The following is a 23,807-nucleotide window of genomic DNA, read 5'->3' as shown; positions in this document are numbered from 1 at the left end:
TCCACTCAAAAACAGTATCTCCAATGCTTCCTCTTAACTGGGGTAGTAACACTGTAGTTTCATTAATGAAAAAATACTTTTTGAATCACTTTATCCAAGACAAATCGTGTCCTCTTTAAAAAGGTCAGTAGCCCTTGAGTAAAACATTGAACAGGTGATGGGTATAAAGTGCTATTGATGCACATTGTGTATTCCAATTAGAATGGTGATAGCACCGGAATGTTGTGAGATACTATGGAATTTCATATTCAGTCAACAGCAATGGAACCTAATTTTCCGTACATTCAACACATTTCCCACAATGCATTTCTCTGATGGTCCTTACTACAGACATTTGTGTTTAGTTAAACACAGAGGGAAATATTCTATATTAAAGCCTTGTCAAGTTGTATTGCTCGAAGTAACAAAAAAACAACCACAAAATACAACAAACGGAAGACATCCGACCACATCATTTCAGGCACTTGGCTTTCTGAGGTTCCCTAGAACTGACATTTTTCTCTCTTCCCCTTCCTCTCTCTCTCCCTCTCTGCCTCTTCCTCTCTCTCCTTACTCTAATCCTTACACAGTATCAGACCACAGACATGGAGAAAGATATGTACCATAGAAGATATGTATTCTTATTTAGTTTATACATATGCTTAATCTATGACTGCTAGGCTCTCTTTCATCACTCACTTGTCTTTCATTTCAAACATCCCTCACCCCTTTCTTCACTTCCCCTCCTCCCCATCACCTCCCTCTCCCCCCAGCACATTCTCTGTCTCCTTGTCACATGACCCAGCACATCCTCTGTCTCTTTGTCACATGACCACTTCAGCATTGTTGACGGGCCGCAGGTTCTGGTCATCAAAGCGTCTCCGGACACTCCTCCTCACCGCATCAGCTCTGCGGTAAGGCTGGTTTCGAAGATCTGGGAGGATGAGGAGGAGGAAGAAGAGGAGGAGGAGAGGGGATAAAAGAGCACTCAGTCATCTTGCAGCGGCTTCTTGGATGAGCCCACAGACTTGAGTGCTGACAGCCAATCAGACAAAGCAGCTAGAGTTCTACAGGGGAGGGTCGGTGCTCGTCTTCCTCTGGGTTGTGGAAAGACACCAGCAGGAACTTTAGACCTCGCTGATCTGCAGAAGATTTCATACATTAACAACTAGCCCCTCTGGAAAATGTCTGCGAAACCCAGAGCTACTTTACAGTATGTCTGTCCCTTTATAAGACAGCTAGAAGGCTTCTTATTATATCCATGGTTACATTTTCACTTTTGTTCAACACTCCCAGAGGTGAGAAAAGAACAAGGTGTCGGTGGACTAGGACAGGGCGTTCAGTCTAGGAAGGACAGGCCTCACCATTAGACAGGCTACATTTCTGGGACTGTAGGAAGTGGTAGGTAAACAGAGGCAGGGATGGAAGAAGGGATAGAGAGAGGGGGATGGAAGGAAGGAGGGATAGAGAGAGGGATGGAAGGAAGGAGGGATAGAGAGAGGGATGGAAGGAAGGAGGGATAGAGGGAGGGATGAAAGGAGGGAGAGAGAGGGATGGAAGGAGGGATAGAGATAGGGATGGAAGGAGGGATAAAGAGAGGGATGGAAGGAGGGATAAAGAGAGGGATGGAAGGAAGGATAGAGAGAGGGATGGAAGGAAGGAAGGAGGGATAACGAGAGGGATGGAAGGAGGGATAGAGAGAGGGATGGAAGGAGGGATAGAGATAGGGATGGAAGGAGGGATAAAGAGAGGGATGGAAGGAGGGATAAAGAGAGAGATGGAAGGAGGGATAGAGAGAGGGATGGAAGGAGGGAGGGATAGAGAGAGGGATGGAAGGAGGGAGGGATAGAGAGAGGGATGGAAGGAGGGAGGGATAGAGAGAGGGATGGAGAAAGAGGTCCCAATCCAGCCATGGGGGTGTGAGTGGACAGTCTGATTATAATGGAAGGAGTGAAAGAAAGAAGATGTAAGGAAGATGGGAGGAGGAGAGGGGGGGGGGAGAGAAGGAGGGAGAGAGAAGATGGAAGATGGAACGGAGGAGAGGGAGGGAGAGATGGAGGTAATAAAGAGGATGTTTGGCAGGTTTAGTGCACATCCACTACAGGGGTGCTCTTGGAGAAGTCCCTTACCCTCAAGTGGACATTGGGAAATTTAGTAATGTTATTCTTCTTTCGGGCTGGATGAAAAGAAGACAGAGGTTAAATGAAGTGCAGCGTGACCAGACATCCCAGTCCCTCTAGTGCTTCGCAGTGGCCTGGCAAGGGCAGCGCTGAGTGGGCACAGCTGCTATGAGGAGCAGGGGGTGTGGGGCCAGGACCAGGGGCAGGCCAGGACCAGGGGCAGGCCAGGACCAGGGGCAAGGTCACAACAGGTAGGGCAGGGTAAAGCAGAGCAGGGGTGGGTTGTTCGGAGCGGCAGAACTGAGACTAGTAACTAACACAGCAGGTACAGGAGAGATCAGATGAAGAGCAAACAGATGTCTCTGTTTCCTGTGTCACGACTCAGGCTACTTTGTGCTGACCAGCTTTCAGCTTGCAAGAATAGAGAAGAAATCTAAACTTGCATGAATACCTCATTAAACAGCATGATTTTCAGAAAACATTTCTGTTTTGGAAAAAGAAAATAAGTAAAATCGAACGAACGCAAACCAAAGTGCCCGCCTCCATGCAGCCAGCCAGGAATGTAGGTGTGGATGGACTCTTGTGTGTGAGGACACACAGCAACAGTCCACAGAACACCAAGACTGTGTGGCTGGCTGGTGATTAGTGACGGTTGGAGAATCATGCTTCATGCAACAAGTTAGTTAAAGGTGACCCTGATGTCCACTGCCGGGCATCTAAGCAGAGCACAGGGTCAGAGGCAGCAGAGAATAAGGGTGCATTGTGGGTAGGGAGCAGGGAATAAGGGTGCATTGTGGGTAGGGAGCAGGGAATAAGGGTGCATTGTGGGTAGGGAGCAGGGAATAAGGGTGCATTGTGGGTAGGGAGCAGGGAATAAGAGTGCATTGTGGGTAGGGAGCAGGGAATAAGGGTGCATTGTGGGTAGGGAGCAGGAGACCGAGCAGCACAGGAGGAGGACAACGTTTCCATGGACACAGATGAACACAGAAGCGGGGTATCATGTCGATACAGAATGGTTTACTAGGTCTAGATCACACGCCTGGAACACATTCTGCTCAGCATGGAATTTTAATTTTGGAACCCTGTCTGGGGTCTAGTGTAGATATCTGTCTAGAGAGTAGAGTCTTCATAGGGCAATGATGTTTACCAGAATTTAGTGTTTCACTGTAGAACTGTACTTCTACTAGTCCACCAGCAGGTGGAGCTCACCATCCTACTGTGCACACTGCTGCTTGTCCTGTGACCAGCAACAGTGTGCCGGCATGTGTGACTGGGCAGCCACTGGGCTGGCTGCTGCATAGCCTGCTTTCACCTTCTGTGCTCCAAAAGGCTCAGGTGACGGCTGGGACATCATGGCTGCTTCAGGATATATTAGGATGCACACTCACATGCAGGTGAAAGAGGGAGGGAGCCACCACCACCCCACACACCCCCACCATGTCTCCCTGCATCCGCATGCTTGGAATGCAGGGTGGGGGACCAAACCTGCCCACAACCCATGCCAAGAGAGAGAGGGACAGAGAGACAGGGGGAGGGAAAGAGAGACAGACAGACAGAAAGACAGGGGGAGGGAAAGAAAGACAGACAGAGAGAGAGAGAGAGAGACAGAGGGAGGGAAAGAGAGACAGACAGAGAGAGAGAGAGAGAGAGAGAGGGGGGGGGGGAGGGAAAAGAGACAGACAGAGAGCAGAGAGAGAGAGAGAGAGAGAGAGAGAGAGAGAGAGAGAGAGAGAGAGAGAGAGAGAGAGAGAGAGAGAGAGAGAGAGAGAGAGAGAGAGAGAGAGAGAAAAGAGACAGACAGAGAGAGAGAGAGAGAGACAGAGGGCAGGAAAGAGAGACAAACAGAGAGAGAGACAGAGAGACAGAGAGAGACAGACAGAGAGAAAGGGGGAGGAAAAGAGAGACAGACAGAGAGAGAGAGAGAGAGAGGGCAGGAAAGAGAGACAGACAGACAGAGAGAGAGACAGGTGGAGGGAAAGAGAGACAGACAGAGAGAGAGACAGAGAGAGACAGACAGAGAGAAAGGGGGAGGGAAAGAGAGACAGACAGAGAGAGAGAGAGAGAGACAGAGGGCAGGAAAGAGACACAGACAGAGAGAGAGACAGGTGGAGGGAAAGAGAGACAGAGAGAGAGAGAGAGAGACAGGTGGAGGGAAAGAGAGACAGAGAGAGAGAGACAGGGGGAGGGAAAGAGAGACAGACAGAGAGAGACAGGGGGAGGGAAAGAGTGGGCTGAAAGAGAGAACAAAGGAGAGGGGAGCACCACCATAGTCGGGATGGAGATGGAGAGAGTAAGAGAGGAGGGCAACCTTTCAGACAGAGAGAGTCTACAAGCTTAGTAATGGTGGTCCTCATTGAGGGCGAGCTCGCAGAAGAACCAAGACCCTCGCTTGGCCGTGCGAGCGGTAAAGGGCACCGTCTTCAGCACTGCATCAAGACAACAACAACAACAGCCAAGACAAGACAAGACAACACAGAGGTCAGGAGCAGCACGTCTACAGGGTTACAGCACAGGTTAGCACACGCCCTAGTAGTAAGGCATTATTAGCAGATGCACAGCACTCATTCTAGACTGGCACACTCTACACACTTTAACACAGGTCTCTCAGGCCGCACAGCTGCTACGAACCCTGTTACTAACCCTGCAACGAACCCTGTTACTAACCCTGCAAGTAACCCTGCAACTAACCCTGTTACTAACCCTGCAACGAACCCTGTTACTAACCCTGCAACGAACCGTGTTACTAACCCTGCAACTAACCCTGCAACTAACCCTGTTACTAACCCTGCAACGAACCCTGTTACTAACCCTGCAACTAACCCTGCTACTAACCATGTTACTAACCCTGCAACGAACCCTGTTACTAACCCTGCAACGAACCCTGTTACTAACCCTGCAACGAACCCTGTTACTAACCCTGAAACTAACCCTGCAACTAACCCTGTTACTAACCCTGCAACTAACCCTGTTACTAACCCTGCAACTAACCCTGTTACTAACCCTGTTACTAACCCTGCAACTAACCCTGTTACTAACCCTGCAACTAACCCTGCTACTAACCCTGTTACTAACCCTGTTACTAACCCTGCAACTAACCCTGTTACTAACCCTGCAACTAACCCTGTTACGAACCCTGCAACTAACCCTGCAACTAACCCTGTTACTAACCCTGTTACTAACCCTGCAACTAACCCTGTTACTAACCCTGCAACTAACCCTGCAACTAACCCTGTTACTAACCCTGTTACTAACCCTGCAACGAACCCTGTTACTAACCCTGCAACTAACCCTGTTACTAACCCTGCAACTAACCCTGCAACTAACCCTGTTACTAACCCTGTTACTAACCCTGTTACTAACCCTGCAACGAACCCTGTTACTAACCCTGCAACTAACCCTGTTACTAACCCTGCAACGAACCCTGTTACTAACCCTGCAACTAACCCTGTTACTAACCCTGCAACTAACCCTGTTACTAAGCCTGCAAGTAACCCTGTAACTAACCCTCCAACTAACCCTGTAACTAACCCCGCAAGTAACCCTGTTACTAACCCTGCAACTAACCCTGTAACTAACCCCGCAAGTAACCCTGTTACTAACCCTGCAACAAACTGTTACTAACCCTGCAACTAACCCTGTTACTAATCCTGTTACCAACCCTGTTACCAACCCTGCAACTAACCCTGCTACTAACCCTGTTACTAACCCTGTTACTAACCCTGCAACGAACCCTGTTACTAACCCTGCAACTAACCCTGTTACTAACCCTGCAACTAACCCTGCAACTAACCCTGTTACTAACCCTGTTACTAACCCTGCAACGAACCCTGTTACTAACCCTGCAACTAACCCTGTTACTAACCCTGCAACTAACCCTGCAACTAACCCTGTTACTAAACATGTTACCAACCCTGTTACCAACCCTGTTACCAACCCTGCAACTAACCCTGCTACTAACCCTGTTACTAACCCTGCTACTAACCCTGTTACTAACCCTGTTACTAACCCTGCAACGAATCCTGTTACTAACCCTGCAACTAACCCTGTTACCAACCCTGCAACTAACCCTGTTACTAACCCTGCTACTAACCCTGTTACTAACCCTGTTACCAACCCTGTTACCAACCCTGCAACTAACCCTGCTACTAACCCTGTTACTAACCCTGTTGCTAACCCTGTTATTAACCCTGCAACTAACCCTGTTACTAACCCTGTTATTAACCACTGCTACTAACTCTGTTACTAATGTTACTATCTCCACTACTACCCCTGCTATTAACTCTACAACTGTGACCCAGTGTCCACCAGACAGCCTAGTTCATAACTAAATTAAGTGTGCAACTGGAGATTTTCCACTGAAGACTGGACTTGGTCTGAGGAGGAGAAGCGTTTCCTGATGAAGCAATACGGAGTGATGCGCTCCAGGCACACTCTCGCTGGCTGAACTTTGTCAGCTAAATACCTTAACGTTGGGATGAAGGGTTTTGTATTGATGTAAAAGATCAAAGCACACTGTTCATAGCCCAGACTGGTTTGGGTACAACACTGTTAAAAGCAGACATAAACAGGTAGTAGAAGATTGATCATAACACTCATCTTGAGCTGGTAGTTAGGTTGTAATTAGATTAGCTAGATCACACTGTCCAGGTTACTTCTGATCATGGTTAATGAAGCCTTGGTTCTGATTCACAGAGACCTGAGCAGTTAGGTGGCACATGGTTGTTATGCAGGATCCCATGTTAATGACTGGATGTGGAGTTTAGGAGAGGGCCTGCATGCAGCGTACCATGTGTGTGTGTGCGCGAGTGTATGTGTATTAGTGTTGTCACAGTACCAACATCTCAGTAGTTGGTACCAATACCAGTGAAATGTCACGGTATTTGTACATTTGTATTTTTTGTAATATTTGTATTTTTATATTGTAATTTACGGCAACTTATATTTTATTTTATTGAATATTTATTCAATTCTCTATTCTAATCCCACTTAGTACTGCTAGTTTATGTACCCTTAGTATAGTTAGTCCACATATTTAAATTTTAGGTATATGTTTATTGTAAGCACCTTCCTGCCAAAGCAAATTCCTTGTCTGTGCAAACTTTCATGGCGAATAAATCCCATTCTGATTCTGATTCTATTCTATACCTTTTTCGATACCAAAACAAAAAAACAAAAATAGGTTACTGAACAACTCTCATTAAACCATAAAGGACATGAACGGTGATGTATGCAAATTGATTTCTGGTGATCATAAACCGATATTTCTCAAGGTCATCTGTCTGACGCCTTAAGTATTTCCATACATAGCTCTTCCACTTTTCTTGTACACAATTTTTAGTGGAGCCCCTGCAGCAGAGGCTGCTTGTCTAGTGTTACCAATTTAATGACTGTCGCTAGATTTAGCAACTTTTCGCCATCCCTCGTGAAAACCCCCCTGAATCTAGCGACAAATCTGTTGACTTTAAGCAACTTTTCAGAGAGCCACTAGTGACTTCTGGTGAGACTTTTGGGGCAACACTGTGCTTATCAGCGTCTTATTTGGCACTCCATACTACCATAACTTCTGAACTCTAACTATTTACATTTAGTCATTTAGCAGACGCTCTTATCCAGAGTGACTTACAGTAAGTACAGGGACATTCCCCCGAGGCAAGTAGGGTGAAGTTCCTTGCCCAAGGACACAACGTCTTTTGGCACAGCCGGGAATCTAACCAGAACCGATTCCCTAATCGCTCAGCCATCTGACCCCAAAGTGTATATATATATATATATGTGTGTATATTTCTGTGTATGTGTGTGTGTATGTAAGTGTGTGTACCTGTGATGATGTCCTCAATGGCACCGTCCTTCCCCTCGTACACGTGGCGGCTGTCCTTCACCTGCTTCTTCCTCAGCTCTGCTATGAGCTCCTGCTGCTGACGCCTGTTCTTCTGGGACGGAGACTAGGGAGGTCACACACACACGCAGACACACACACACAGACACACAACATACACAACACACACATGCATCAGCTGGTGATCTAGAGCAGTGTGTTTCTCAGCTGGTGATCTAGAGCAGTGTGTTTCTCAGCTGGTGATCTAGAGCAGTGTGTTTCTCAGCTGGTGATCTAGAGCAGTGTGTTTCTCAGCTGGTGATCTAGAGCAGTGTGTTTCTCAGCTGGTGATCTAGAGCAGTGTGTTTCTCAGCTGGTGATCTAGAGCAGTGTGTTTCTCAGCTGGTGATCTAGAGCAGTGTGTTTCTCAGCTGGTGATCTAGAGCAGTGTGTTTCTCAGCTGGTGGGTCACGGACATGTGCTTCAGTTCCAGCAAAAAAACGAACTTTTATTTTTAGAAGTTACCGATCTTCCAATGTTGGCTTTTATTTTGAAAGGCGCGTAAGCTCACCGCCCGCATTGTAGAACACAATCTAAAAAGTTTGCAGGGCTCACAAGTCTCAAGCATTTCAACCAGTTCACATGCTCACATGACACACCTTCTCACACTGAGAAGTAAGGGATATATCATATATATATTGAATATATCCCGCTATATACAATTTAAGGACGGGGCACAGGTATACAGAGTCAAGTTTTCTGCCGACTCGATAGCCAATAGTTGAGAACCACAGATCTAGACTGACTTACTGCTCTAGGAAGGAGGAGGGAGGGACAGAGAAGGAGGTGAGACAGGGGAGGAGGGAGAGACAGGGGAGGAGGGAGAGACAGCGGAGGAGGTGAGACAGGGGAGGAGGTGAGACAGGGGAGGAGGGAGAGACAGGGGAGGAGGGTAAGACAGGGGAGGAGGGAGAGACAGCGGAGGAGGTGAGACAGGGGAGGAGGTGAGACAGGGGAGGAGGGAGAGACAGGGGAGGAGGGTAAGACAGGGGAGGAGGTGAGACAGGGGAGGAGGTGAGACAGGGGAGGAGGGAGAGACAGGGGAGGAGGGAGAGACAGGGGAGGAGGGTAAGACAGGGGAGTAGGTGAGACAGGGGAGGAGGGAGAGACTGGGGAGGGGGTGAGACAGGGGAGGAGGTGAGGCAGGAGAGGAGGTGAGACAGAGGAGGAGGTGAGACAGGGGAGGAGGTGAGACAGGGTGGGAGGTGAGACAGAGGAGGAGGTGAGACAGGGGAGGAGGTGAGACAGGGGAGGAGGTGAGACAAGGGAGAAGGAAGAGACAGGGGAGGAGGTGAAACAGGGTAGGAGGTGAGACAGAGGAAGAGGTGAGACAGGGGAAGAGGGAGAGACAGGGGAGGAGGGTAAGACAGGGGAGGAGGTGAGACAGGGGAGGAGGTGAGACAGGGGAGGAGGGAGAGACAGGGGAGGAGGTGAGACAGGGGAGGAGGTGAGACAGGTTACCTTGTGATCCTCCAGTTCCATCATGGCCTCCTGCTCCAGCAGCTCCTGCCTCCTCCTCTGGTCATTATCCTGCTCCGCTTGCTGATGGAGCAAACACACACACACACACACACGCACGCACACAGACACAGGCAAGCACACGCAAGCACCAACACACAAAAGTGTGCACTCAAATGCAAGCATGCGCACACATAGATACACTTTGAGTAAGTACCTCAGTGAATTTAGAGCCAAATATGTTTGTGTTTATATATGCCTACAGACACACAGATTGACCAGAATGTGCACAATTGTGTGTGTGTGTGCTTGTGGCCTGGTATTGACCTATGTGTGTGTGCTAGTAACAGGACCACCTCACCCTGTAGGCTTTGATGAAGCGTACAAACACAGGGAAGAAGACCGAGGGAGGCGTGGTCTTGGAGTTCTCGCCAAAGAACTTCACCGCCTCATCAAACGCATCCTTCAGGAAGACCACACTATGTTACACACCACTTCACACAACACGTGTGTGTGTGTGTGAGCGTGTCTGTGTGTGTGTGTACCTGTGCAATCTTGGCTTCGTCCTGCAGCTTCTTCAGCTTGGCCTCGTTGAGAGTGATGAAGTCTTTGAGGAGGGTGTTGTGTCCATGCATGCTGTACTCTCTCCTGCTCAGATCCATCCCCCTCTGTAGCTCCCGCATGTCCAGGAGAACGTTATCCAGCGACACTGAGGTCACACACACACAGGACAACGTTATCCAGCGACACTGAGGTCACACACACACAGGACAACGTTATCCAGCGACACTGAGGTCACACACACACAGGACAACGTTATCTAGCGACACTGAGGTCACACACACACAGGACAACGTTATCTAGCGACACTGAGGTCACACACACACAGGACAACGTTATCTAGCGACACTGAGGTCACACACACACACACACACACACAGGGAGGGAGGTTTATGTTCACATACTACAAACCCATCACACATATACAGTGCAGTATGTACTCTGTAGTATGCAGTATGTACTCTGTAGTATGTACTCTGTAGTATGTACTCTGTAGTATGTACTCTGTAGTATGTACTCTGTAGTATGTAGTAGGCAGTATGTACTCTGTAGTATGTAGTATGCAGTATGCAGTATGTACTCTGTAGTATGTACTCTGTAGTATGTAGTATGTACTCTGTAGTATGTACTCTGTAGTAGGCAGTATGTACTCTGTAGTATGCAGTATGCAGTATGTACTCTGTAGTATGTACTCTGTAGTATGTACTCTGTAGTATGTAGTATGTAGTATGCAGTATGCAGTATGTACTCTGTAGTATGTACTCTGTAGTATGTACTCTGTAGTATGTAGTATGCAGTATGTAGTATACACTGTAGACCCACCAGCAGCAGCCTTCTCCACATAGTGCAGCTCGTTGTAGAACAGGGACACCTGCTGGTATTTGTCCTTCACAACATTGGCAATGTAGTGCAACAAGGTCATCTTGCGGTCTGTCGACTTTGTGTCTAACAGCTGAATTAGGACAGGAGGGAAGGAAGATTCAATAAAAACGATGTTTAAAAAAGTGACACCCACCATCAGGCATAGAGAGTGACATAACACAGAGGAGAGTCTCACCAGGTCTAAACTCTGCAGCTTGAAGCCATACACTGCTCCTCTTCTACTGCTGTTCATGTAGTTTCCTAGAGCCAAGATGATCTGATAGGGAGAACACACACATGCACGCACGCACACACACGCACCCATACAGGCCAAGATTATCAGAGGGGGGAAACCTCCAATCAAAGACAGTCTAGTGTCAACCTATAAACTCAATTTCTACTGGAGCAGCTGCAGGTGAAACTTACTTCCAGAATCTTCTTCAGTTTCTGAGACGATTTTATTGACACAGATGCTGCAATGACTGCGTGGAGTTGCTGTCCAGAACAAAAGAACAACAAACCGAGTCAGACACACAACAACAACAATCAAACAATTTAGTTGGACAAGAGTAGCCTTCAACCAGCTCCCCTGCCAGAATTCCAACAGAATAAAGTCCTGTGACCTGTGGGTGAGGTAGGGGTGCTCAGGGGTCATGACCTTTAACTGAGTCAGGGGTCACGACCCTGGGGGACGGCTCTCACCGGGGTCAGCATCTGCACGCTCTCACAGAAGTTTCCCACAAAGGCCATGATGGTCATCTTCTGCATGAGCCGCTCAATCCTGGAGAACTGCATCATGAAGCGATCCTCGTCAGTCAGCACGTCCAAAGCCTTGCGTTCCTTCTCGTACTGACGCATGATCTTCACCTCGTTCTCCGTGGGTAGGAACCGCATCAGACACTCCACAAAGTCCACCGGCAGTGTGCGCAGGTCGAACCTGGGGGGGGAGGGATAGGTATAGTATACACATACGATCACAAACCCAAGCATACACACAAAACACCAGGAGACACACCAGACACACAACGTCAGTGGCTTACAGCTGGATGGCCTTGCAGATGTCCTCGGGGGGCTTGCCCACCTTGCGCAGGGTGATGGCCAGGTTCTTGGCTCGGTTGGAGTCGAGCAGCGACACCTTGTGAGGGACCTTCTGGATCACCTTAGTCTTGCTGGCGGTCACGTCGACGGCTGGGCCCTGGGCTTTTGTCTTAAACATCTCCTCAAACTCATCCACATTCAGGTCCTGCATGGGAGCGGTCAGTCATGTTAGGTTCCCCTGATGGGTTCATTGTGTGTGTGTTAATAGTAAACAAACTTTCTGGACTCAGGTTAGTTACCTGACCTGAGAGGAGGGACCAGGGATGCACACACCAGGACCATGTATGGATGGGTAGGGTTAGTATGTATGAGTTACATTTACATTTAGTCATTTAGCAGACGCTCTTATCCAGAGCGACTTACAGTAAGTACAGGGACATTCCCCCCGAGGCAAGTAGGGTGAAGTGCCTTGCCCGAGGACACAACGTCATTTTGCAACCTTCAGATTACTATCCCGATTCCCTAACCGCTCAGCCACCTGACTCCCACCTACATATAAGGAGATTTGTGTGTGTGTGTGGTGATCTCCTGTGTGTGTGTGTGTGTATGTGTGTATGTGTGAGGTGTGTGTGGTGATCTCCTGTGTGTGTGTGTGTGTGTGTGGTGATCTCCTGTGTGTGTGTGTGAGGTGTGTGTGGTGATCTCCTGTGTGTGTATATGTGTGTGTATATACTGTGGCATCAGGAGAGGACGTGTGGTAGAGGGGCGGTATGTTTCTCTCTGTGAGTGGCTACCATGCCACAAGATGGCTGACGGGAGAACTACGCCTCCCAGAATGCACCACGCCGACAGGTACAAATGCCTCAGTCCTCTGATTGAGGCGAGAGCTCAGGTGGGGGAGGGAGAGGCCAAAAGCTGGACACACACACCAAGTAGGAGAGAGCGTACCTGGCACAAACAGATGTCGATGCCAGAGGAACTTTGAGTTGAGGATACCTAATTTTATGTTTTGCTTCCTGACCTACCTTTTTTTGTTGGTGAATAAACCGGTTTATTTGTTTGAACCCACTTTTGCCTGCTCTGTCCGGTTTTGACGCACTGCCCTACACCCCGCACCGTGGTCTATCCTCTCATGATACCACAACATATATGTGTGTGTGTATGTGTGTGTGTATGTGTATGTATATGTGTGTGTGTGTGTATGTGCACGCGCGCAGGCACACTCACTTCCAGGATCCTCTCATCGTCGATCTCGTTGAACACGGTACCGTTAATCTGGTTGGGTTTGAGGGCGACCCAGTTGAAGACGGGCATCCGGAACTTGGTCTTAATAGGCTTCTTGATCTTCACAGCTGCTCAGGAAACAAGTGAGTCAGTAAATGGACTGCATTTATATAGCGCTTTTCTACCTTAGCGACACTCAAAGCGCTTTACAATGTTTGCCTCTCACTCACCCATTCATACTCTCACTCACACATACCGACGGCAGCGAGCTACCATGCAAGGCACCGGCCCAGCAGGAGCAACTTGGGGTTCAGAGTCAGAGTCTTGCTCAAGGATACTTCGGCACATGATCTAGGAGGAGTCGGGGATCGAACCGCCAACCTTGCGATTAACAGACAACCCTCTCTACCCCCTGAGCCACAGCCGCCCCAAGTCAGTCCTGGAGCCCAATGTCATAGATGACTCACACACACACACACACATACATACATACATACATACATACACACACACATTATATATATATAATGTGTGTATGACAGAGATATGGCTTGGAGAGCTAACAGCATTCCAGGCTTTCACAACACAGTCCTTTCTCTCTATCTCTCTCTGTTATATCTCTCTGGAATAGTGTGTGTCTCAGTATGCAATAACTGTGATTCAGACATCACAAAGACTCACAAACACACACACATTAAAAACACACACACACACACACACACAATGGCTAGGCATACAGGTGGATAATGCAGGAGTTAGAAACTTGGTATTTTCAGCGTGATCAGAGTGTGTTTATACAGCTCACACGTACAATACAGCACCAACCTCCCTAGCGCCACTCCAGAACCTCACCATCAGGTATCCTACTGATGAAGAACCATCAGGTATCCTACTGATGAAGAACCATCAGGTATCCTACAGCAAGTACAGGCAGCACAGAATCTTAGAAAGTTTGCTTGTGATTTTTGGGTTCTTTGCATGTGAGCGGTATTTGCGTGTGCTCATGCTTTTTACACTAGAACATATTCTGGGACTTTCAAAGTCTTGTGGGAGAATGGAGGCCAGTCAGTCTTTGATCTCAGGCATAGCTCAGTCCTGTCCAGTCAGACACCTTCCCTCCAACAGGAGCCCCGCCCCACAGGAGCCCCGCCCCACAGGAGCCCCGCCCCACAGGAGCCCCGCCCCACAAGAGCCCCGCCCCACAGGAGCCCCGCCCCACAGGTGCCCCGCCCCACAGGAGCCCCGCCCCACAGGAGCCCCGCCCCACAGGGCTGCAAACCACCGTCTGACAGCTGAAAATACCAAAGACTTTCACTTCCAAACTGTGGGGAGGGGAGATACAGAGAACAGCACGATCACATGACAGAGAGAAACCTACAGAAGAGCTTGATGGGTCCCTCTGGGTGGCAGAGAACAAGAGAGAGAGAGAACAAGAGAGTGAGACAGAGAGAAAACAAGAGAGAGAGCAGGAGAGAGAACAAGAGAGAGAGAACAAGAGAGAGACAGAGAGAGAACAAGAGAGAGAGACAGAGAGAGAACAAGAGAAAGAGCAGGAGAGAGAACAAGAGAGAGAGCAGGAGAGAACAAGAGAGAGAGACAGAGAGAGAACAAGAGAGAGAGCAGGAGAGAGAACAAGAGAGAGAACAAGAGAGAAAACAAGAGAGACAGAGAGAGAACAAGAGAGAGAGAACAAGAGAGAAAGAGAACAAGAGAGAGAGAGAACAAGAGAGAGAGAACGAGAGAGAGAGAACAAGAGAGAGAATGAGAGAGAGAGAACAAGAGAGAGAGCAGGAGAGAGAAATCATTAAGAACAAAATAATGTTTGTTCATTTAAAGAAAAAAAGTACAAATAGCAAAAAGAAATAACATCAGAAAAACCACTTATGCAGAAGCTGGTCTTTGAACATGATTAACAATCAGCCAAAACGGTCTAGAATCTACAGACCATCGGTTTTCAAACTGGGGTACACATGTACCCCTTGGGGGGTATGGCTGCTCTGCACTGTATGCCTGATGGGGGGTATGGCTGCTCTGCACTGTATGCCTGATGGGGGGTATGGCTGCTCTGCACTGTATGCCTGATGGGGGGGTATGGCTGCTCTGCACTGTATGCCTGATGGGGGGGTATGGCTGCTCTGCACTGTATGCCTGATGGGGGGGTATGGCTGCTCTGCACTGTATGCCTCATAGGGGGGCATACAGTGCCCTGTTACTGAACACCTTAACGATTAGCTGATGATTAAATTGATGTTTATAGCTAGGTGTACATTGGAATCATGGAACTGTTCTATGTTATTGAATGTTTCCTGTATCGTGAACTAGATATTGATGTCTATGTTTGTTTCAGTGATGGACTATATGAGGGGTATGGAGATAGTATCTGACCCAGGGGAATAATCACGATTCTCTGACCTGCTTCAGACTGATGAACACCCCTGTCTTAAATCTGAGACTTCTTTCATTTTCTACGACAATGTGATTCATCATTCTTACACACACACGTTCACAGGGGCACAGACACACTTACACAATACCTTGGCACAGACACACACAGAAGCACAGACAGCCTTCCTGCACACGCACACATCCATGCAGGAGGCTGGGCTACGGGCGCGTTGACCTTACCTGCTAACCCTGCGTTAAAGATGACGGTGGGAGAGCCGCAGCCTGGCAGGGGGGGTGCCGCGGGGGGGGGCGGGGGGCCAGACATGATGGTGGGGCCCGGGGGAGGGGGGGGAGGGGGGGGAGGGGGGGGAGGAGGGGGAGGAGGGGGAGGGGCTGTCAGACAATTTGGTACTGGAAGAGAGGAGGGGAAACATCACCAGATGACCAAACAAGAGAGCTGACAGAGGATGTGTGTGTGTGTGTGTGTGTGTGTAGCAGAGAGAGAGAGAGAGAGAGAGAGAGAGAGAGAGAGAGAGAGACAGAGAGAGAGAGAGAGAGAGAGGGATGGATGGAGAGACAGGGAGTGACAGAGGGATGGATGGATGGAGAGACAGGGAGAGAGAGAGAGGTTGAGTCACACTCATACCCCTTTTCCACCAACGCGTTTTGGGTGCCGGTTCGGAGCCGGTGCTTAATCGCGAACCAGTTCTTTCTCTTTCGACAGATTGAGAACCGGAAAAGTGGTTTGTACGTGGTTCGCAAATAGCACCACTTCGGAGCTGGACTAGATTGTGAACCAAGTAAGAACCTCTTGGGGCGGGGTTACCGTGACCAACAAGACCAACAGAATCCTTTGACCGCCATTGCTCTAAGTTTTTACAATTCATATTTCAGCTAAATTGTATGTGTAAATCAGCATCTGAATTAAAATGTAATGAAAAGTGGGCAGTGTAGTTGCTGAAAATTTGCTTATTTTATTGGTGAAACTGCTAATTTGTAAGTTTGCTCCAACTTTTCGATAACCTAGCTAGCATCGCAGTGCAGTGCAGACACTAGTTGGTGGAAATTTTGTATCACTGCGACATGCTCCAAATTCCACTGCAGTTACAGTAACAGTACACCGATCACAGGGTAAGGCCTGAACTAAGGAAGCCCTGACTATTCAGTAACACGCTGTGATTGGTTGAGAGCTCTGCTTACCTGACCCAGCAGCGATGGGGGGAGGGGGAGGGGGCGGCGAGGGCACCCCTGGGACCCCCCCAACGTTGTCGTGCCCCGCAGGGCCACTGCCAGTGCCATTGGACATGCCTGTGCCCCCCTCCCTTCCCGGGAACAGGGTGGGGGCCGAGGGAGGCGAGGCCAGGGCGTCTCCTGGGTTCTTCTGCATTTCCAGTGCCTGGATCTTCCTCTCCAGGTCGCCCTGCTTCTGGATGGCCTCGTCCTTCTCCTTCACCATGCGGCGCAGGGTGTGCACCTGCGAGCTGGCGTCTTTGTACACTTCCTGTCCGGGCAGGATGTGTGTGTGTGGGGGGGAGGGGGGGGGAGGAGGTGGATGGTGAGAAGGCTATCAATCCACAATTTAGTAAATCAATCAGTCTATATATCTATCCATCCATCCACAAATCCATCCATCCATGGGTTCCAGCTGTGAGGAGAAGATGGTCTAACCCTAATGCTCTCCAGGTCATTGTTCCTCTGCATCAGCTGTTTCTCCAACTCCACAATCTTAGCCATGGCCTCGTTCTCCGTGTCCAGCAGCTTCTCTGTCATCTGGGACATCAGGTCAGAGGTCAGTAGGACAGGGATCAGGTCAGGGGTCATGTCAGAGGTCAGGTCAGTCGTGGTCTACACAGAACCCATATCATCAGAGAGAGAGTGAGGGGGAGATAGAGGGAACGAGAGAGAGAGGAGAGGGAGGGAGGTTTGTGTGTGTGTCTCACATGTGACACATTCTCCTCCAGCTCCTCCACGCGCTCCAGCGCTGCATTCTTGGTCTCTGCGTCCTCCAGCAGAGCGCCAACATCAAACACGTTGTCCAGGTAGGCCTGGATCTGAACCTGCAGTTTGTCACTCTCTGTGTGTTTCAGCTTCTACACGCACACACACACAAACAAATACCCACACAAACAGACACACACACATGCAGGCACACACATGCAGGCACACACACACACACACACACACACATATGCACACACATAAACACCAGAAAAGGAGAAAAGATGTTTCCAGTTCAGTTCATCTAAGAGGAGGGCAGACAAACTTAGTCTCTCCAGCCAGGAGAACAATATGTGGAGGGTGTGTGTGTGTATGTATGTATGTTTGTGTGTGTGTCTATGTATGTATGTATGTATGTATGTGTGTGTGTGTCTATGTATGTATGTGTGTATGTATGTATGTATGTATGTATGTATGTGTGTGTGTGTGTGTGTGTGTCTATGTATGTATATATGTCCCAGTCCCAACACAAACTCTTCTCCTGTCTGGCCCCCCAGTGGTGGAATTAACTCCCCACCTCCATCAGAGATACTGACTGTCTCTCCACCTTCAAGAAAAGGCTCAAGACGCACTTGTTCCGGGAGTACAACGGTACTTAGGAATGGTTCGCTTGACCCGATGTTAGTTTCCTCAAGGATCACAATGACTCTTGCTTAGAGACTTGTTGCTCTTGTGGTTAGTGGTAACTGTTTTAAATTTTTGTTCTCGCTGTGATATATTGTTTTTATTACTATTGCTTGCTTTTTTCCACAGGTACACTTACATTTACATTTAGTCATTTTTTACACACTTGCACTTATAGCGGTTCATGTTGTTTAATTGTAACTTGTTTAACTACATGCTCTTATGGTTCTTCCCTTTGGCACTTACTTTGGTTGTTCGCAATGTGTGCTTCATGTTTTGGCTACTCGCGATGTTTTTTGGCTATCTTGTTGTTATGATCAGTGACCTATGCACTTTGTAAAGCTCTCTCTTGGAAGTCGCTTTGGATAACAGTGTCTGCTAAATGAATAAATGTAAATGTAAAATGTATGTATGTATGTATGTATGTATGTATGTGTGTGTGTGTGTGTCTATGTATGTATGTGTGTATGTATGTGTGTATGTATGTATGTGTACGCTCCCATGTTACCCAGCTCTTCATCTACCTCCACTGGCTACCCATCACGGCCCGCATCAGATTCAAGACCCTGGTACTGTCCTTCCGAGCGGTGAACGGGACTGCTCCCGACTACATCAAGGCTCTCCTCCAGCCTTACACCCCCCCCCGCCACCTACGGTCTTCTTCTGACAACCGTTTGGTGGTCCCACCTCTCAAGAGCGCCCTCTCCCAACCCAAGTTCTTCTCCTGTCTGGCCCCCCAATGGTGGAATCACTTCCCCAACTCGATCAGAGACACTGACTGTCTCCCCACCTTCAAGAAAAGGCTAAAGACGCACCAGGAGCTGTTCCGGGAGTACAACGGCACTTAAGAAATATTTGTTTGATCAGATGTTAGTTTATTTCCTGCAGGAACACAATGACACTTATTGAGGGACCTGTTGCACTTGTTGGTTAGTTGTAACTGATTTAACTACTTGTACTCGCTGTGAATTATATTATTGTTGCTTGCTTTCCTCCAGGTACACTCTAGCACTTTCGAGGATCATGTTGTTTAATTGTATCTTGTTTAACTACATGCTCTTCTGGTTCTACCCATTGGCACTTATTTGCTTTTCACAATGTATGCTTCATGTTTTGGCTACCCGCAATGTTTGGGGCTATCTCGTTGTTATGATCATTGACCTATGCACTTTTTGTAAAGCTCTCTCTTGGAAGTCGCTTTGGATAAAAGCGTCTGTTAAATGAATACATGTAATGTAAATGTGTGTATATATGTCTGTGTGTGTGTGTGTATGTGTGTGTGTATCTACTCACGTCCAGGTACTCATCAAGACACAGCTTGGTGAAGTTGTACTGCAGATGGACTCTGAAGTTCATGTCCTCCACTGAGTGGACCACGATGTTGATGAACTGCATACAGGCCACCTAGGGAACAGTGCTCCAAATGAGCCTGGGGACACACTGGTCTACAGTACTGTGACTGACTGCTTCCTGGCTGGATGTTAATCTGGATGACTATCTGATCTACCTCTCTCTGAGAGCGGTGCATCTGGGTGAGGCCGCGTACACCGACCTCTCCGCTGTCTAAAGTGAACATCTCCATCAGCCGTCTCCACTGGCTTAATGGACTTCCTTAAGAAGTTCAACGTCAGCCTAGCGAGACGCCAGCTCTGACCACTGTGTCCACTCATGCTCGTGTCAGATGCTCTCATGCTCGTGTCAGATGCTCTCATGCTCGTGTCAGATGCTCTCATGCTCGTGTCAGATGCTCTCATGCTCGTGTCAGATGCTCTCATGCTCGTGTCAGATGCTCTCATGCTCGTGTCAGATGCTCTCATGCTCGTGTCAGATGCTCTCATGCTCGTGTCAGATGCTCTCATGCTCGTGTCAGATGCTCTCATGCTCGTGTCAGAAGCTCTCATGCTCGTGTCAGATGCTCTCATGCTCGTGTCAGATGCTCTCATGCTCGTGTCAGATGCCTGGCTGCAACCCAACAGCCTGGGGGAGAACTTGTGACCTGTGGCACACAAGGCCCATTCAAACACACACAGCATCTGCTGGGTGCCCCAAGCAATCAGCAGGAATATGTGGAGGGGGAGAGAGAGAGAGAGAGAGAGAGAGAGGGAGAGAGAGAGGGAGAGAGAGAGAGAGAGAGAGAGAGAGGGGGGAAGGAGAGAGGGAGAGAGGGAGAGAGAGAGAGGTAGAGAGAGAGGGAATGAGAGGGAGAGAGAGAGAGAGAGAGAGAGAGAGGGGGAGGGAGAGAGAGGGAGGGAACGAGAGAGATAATCATGTTGGCCTAATTACTGGCACGGTTCCCTCACAGTGCAAAACTCATTCATCATGTTCAAGTCTTTTTTTCCTCCTATTTCTGTTGAAACTTTTGCAACTCTCAGAATTGTAACTTGTTGAGAGTTAGGAGCACCAGGTGGAGTGTGCTTGTCTGAATGTTACCATGAAGTCGATGTTGTTGTCCTCGTTCTTGAAGTGTTCCATCAGCTTCTCAAACCTCTGGTCCTCAGAGCACACCTGCAACACAACCCCACCCATCATCTCATCTGAAACACAACCCCACCCATCATCTCACCTGCAACACAACCCCACCCATCATCTCACCTGCAACACAACCCCACCCATCATCTCACCTGCAACACAACCCCACCCATCATCTCACCTGCAACACAACCCCACCCATCATCTCACCTGCAACACAACCCCACCCATCATCTCACCTGCAACACAACCCCACCCATCATCTCATCTGCAACACAACCCCACCCATCATCTCACCTGCAACACAACCCCACCCATCATCTCACCTGCAACACAACCCCACCCATCATCTCACCTGCAACACAACCCCACCCATCATCTCACCTGCAACACAACCCCACCCATCATCTCACCTGCAACACAACCCCACCCATCATCTCACCTGCAACACAACCCCACCCATCATCTCACCTGCAACACAACCCCACCCATCATCTCACCTGCAACACAACCCCACCCATCATCTCACCTGCAACACAACCCCACCCATCATCTCACCTGCAACACAACCCCACCCATCATCTCACCTGCAACACAACCCCACCCATCATCTCACCTGAAACACAACCCCACCCATCATCTCACCTGCAACACAACCCCACCCATCATCTCACCTGCAACACAACCCCACCCATCATCTCACCTGCAACACAACCCCACCCATCATCTCACCTGCAACACAACCCCACCCATCATCTCATCTGAAACACAACCCCACCCATCATCTCACCTGCAACACAACCCCCACCATGTAGAGACAGAAATGGGAGTCAGGTGGCTGAGCGGTTAGGGAATCGGGCTAGTAATCTGAAGGTTTCCAGTTCGATTCCCGGCCGTGCCAAATGACGTTGTGTCCTTGGGCAAGGCACTTCACCCTACTTGCCTCGGGGGGAATGTCCCTGTACTTACTGTAAGTCGCTCTGGATAAGAGCGTCTGCTAAATGACTAAATGTAAATGACACGCCGTCGTGTAAATAAGATAAATAACAAGGCCATTTAGTTTGTTTAATAAAAGAGCAAGCTATAGACCTGTTTTATAGGAAAGGTAACTTTAAACGACTTGTTTTCTGATCGGGCGCTATATACATATATATATATAGACATTTAAAAAAAATCAATAAAAAAATTGTAAAAACATTTTTTAATTACTATTATTAACTTGACCTTCCAGGGGGGGCGGGGGGTGCCGTTGGGGGGGCGGGGCGCCCCCCTAATATAATGGTAGGGGAACACAACCCCACCCATCATCTCACCTGCAACACAACCCCACCTGCAGCACAATGCATTTACACACACGTAAACCCCCCCCCCACACACACACACACGCTGTCGTACCTCCTTAAAGTTGTCGAAGGCGGAGAGGATGATTTCGTGTCCTCCCCTCACCAGACACACAGCCGCCAGCAGCTCCAGCACCAGGGCTTTGGTTCTGAGGGGGGAGGGAGGTCAGGACAGCAAACAGCATCAACTACAGTACATACCCACATCTAATGTCCCATATAAAACCTCCCTCTCATATTTTCTACCTGACAGGAATCAACAAAACCACCATGGAGTCTGTAGGACTTCTACCTGAGGTAGTCTGTCTCACTATAATGACAGGGGATGGAGCAGGTTTATAATCACACAGCACAAATGATAATGCAATTAGTCATAGCTTCTATCTAATCTAAGGATTTAATGATAGGTCAATAAATGGATCCTTCAGATATATCTGTGTGTGTGTTTGTGTAAGGCTGGGTGTCACCCTGCCCCCACCTTTCATATGATAAAATCTGGAGTTGTTGGACAGAGTCTCTGCTTGATGGGTCTCACACCTCATTGTCGCATTGCTAGTCATATGTTGATAAGTAAGGGTCAGGATATGGTGTGATTGGTTGTTCTTGTGTATAAAGGGAATAGTGAAGCATTGTTCTGTGGGTTCTTCATCTCCTGAGACCTTCTCCTCAGCTCTGACTTGTCCCATGGTAGAGTAGTATGATTTAAAACTTTCATTTTGTAACATGTTTGCCTTGTAATTGATTTCATTCATTTGCAATGTTATTAACATGCCTGGCAGCCTGGCAGCCAGTCAGTCAGCCAATCTTAACAAGTCAGCCAACCAGCCAGCCAATCTTAACAAGTCAGCCAGTCAGCCAGCCAGTCTTAACAAGTCAGCCAGTCAGTCTTAACAAGTCAGCCAGTCAGTCAGCCAATCTTAACAAGTCAGCCAGTCAGCCAGCCAATCTTAACAAGTCAGCCAGTCAGCCAGCCAACCAGCCAGTCTTAACAAGTCAGCCAGTCAGTCAGCCAATCTTAACAAGTCAGCCAGTCAGCCAGCCAGTCTTAACAAGTCAGCCAACCAGCCAACCAGCCAGTCTTAACAAGTCAGACAGTCAGACAGTCTTAACAGGCCTATCGGGGGGGGGTCATACGATGTCTTCAGAAAACTTGCATGAATTCATGTAGATCAGGGCCCTGTACAACGTAGCAGGGTTTGGGGTTAGCGAGGTAATTTCAGGTTTATCCCTGCCTGGGTTTTCAGTGTCACCACCCCTTCTTATCAGGGTAGATTGCCATGGTAGCTCATGCTGCACACTTAACCTGCTCCGGTTATGTTATAGATAACAGATCAACACGTATGAAAGCTCCGCCTACTGACCAACCAATCATCTTGGAAAATGGCTTAATCCTGAAAGTGTTCAGAGTTTTTAGAGACACTTTTGCTTTTCCCAACGAGTATCTTTGTAGCTTATGTAGCCAACCGTTATCCTCCTAAAACAGGAACTGATAAAAGCACCAAAAGCCTTGTACTTGTTGACCTTATACGATTTGCAAGGAAGCCTATTTTCCGGTTTGATTCATGTTTTATAAACATTCTTTATTTGCTCTCAAGACCATTGTAACTGTTGTAATCTTACACACCATAAGCATACACATAAGAAACACATACATTTAATGGAATACACAATTGTAATTCTAGTCAGATCTACTCGTGCCTTAATGATGGGGCAGTGATCTTGATAAACGTATGAACTTCCTTCACACAGTTGGCCCTTTTCCCAGCTGTCCTTCCTGTCTTTGGCAACAGTGTTGCTTTTACCCGTCATTACATTTTTGAATTCTTCATAAATGTTTAATAACATAATTTCCTCATCTTGTGTAAAATGTATGGC

General features: G+C 48.3%; 1 protein-coding gene across 2 annotated transcripts in view; it reads right to left on the bottom strand.

Moving 5' to 3' along the window:
* Positions 1-750: 750 nt before the first annotated feature.
* The window catches only part of fmnl2a (formin-like 2a), a 66,579-nt gene continuing 43,522 nt past the window's right edge, over positions 751-23,807 (bottom strand). The window contains exons 9-27 of one of the 2 annotated variants that reach the window (XM_067254851.1): positions 21,988-22,081; positions 20,554-20,628; positions 19,417-19,527; positions 17,442-17,591; positions 17,170-17,271; positions 16,702-17,002; positions 15,742-15,912; positions 13,120-13,244; positions 11,895-12,097; positions 11,557-11,791; positions 11,281-11,349; positions 11,051-11,131; positions 10,816-10,945; positions 9,978-10,141; positions 9,794-9,895; positions 9,436-9,516; positions 7,918-8,041; positions 4,408-4,525; positions 797-913 (exon numbers count right to left, since the gene is read on the bottom strand). In XM_067254851.1, the coding sequence (XP_067110952.1) occupies positions 4,434-4,525; positions 7,918-8,041; positions 9,436-9,516; positions 9,794-9,895; positions 9,978-10,141; positions 10,816-10,945; positions 11,051-11,131; positions 11,281-11,349; positions 11,557-11,791; positions 11,895-12,097; positions 13,120-13,244; positions 15,742-15,912; positions 16,702-17,002; positions 17,170-17,271; positions 17,442-17,591; positions 19,417-19,527; positions 20,554-20,628; positions 21,988-22,081 (2,410 nt within the window). In that variant the 3' untranslated portion in view covers positions 797-913; positions 4,408-4,433. Of the gene's footprint in view, positions 914-4,407; positions 4,526-7,917; positions 8,042-9,435; positions 9,517-9,793; positions 9,896-9,977; positions 10,142-10,815; positions 10,946-11,050; positions 11,132-11,280; positions 11,350-11,556; positions 11,792-11,894; positions 12,098-13,119; positions 13,245-15,741; positions 15,913-16,701; positions 17,003-17,169; positions 17,272-17,441; positions 17,592-19,416; positions 19,528-20,553; positions 20,629-21,987; positions 22,082-23,807 lie in introns of both variants that reach the window. The other variant, XM_067254843.1, reaches the window with a different exon arrangement.

The sequence above is a fragment of the Osmerus mordax genome, chromosome 2, assembly GCF_038355195.1.
Source record: "Osmerus mordax isolate fOsmMor3 chromosome 2, fOsmMor3.pri, whole genome shotgun sequence".
NCBI lineage: Eukaryota > Metazoa > Chordata > Actinopteri > Osmeriformes > Osmeridae > Osmerus > Osmerus mordax.
The sequence above is the reverse complement of the archived record's forward strand: the minus strand, read 5'-3'. Positions and strand labels throughout refer to the sequence as shown.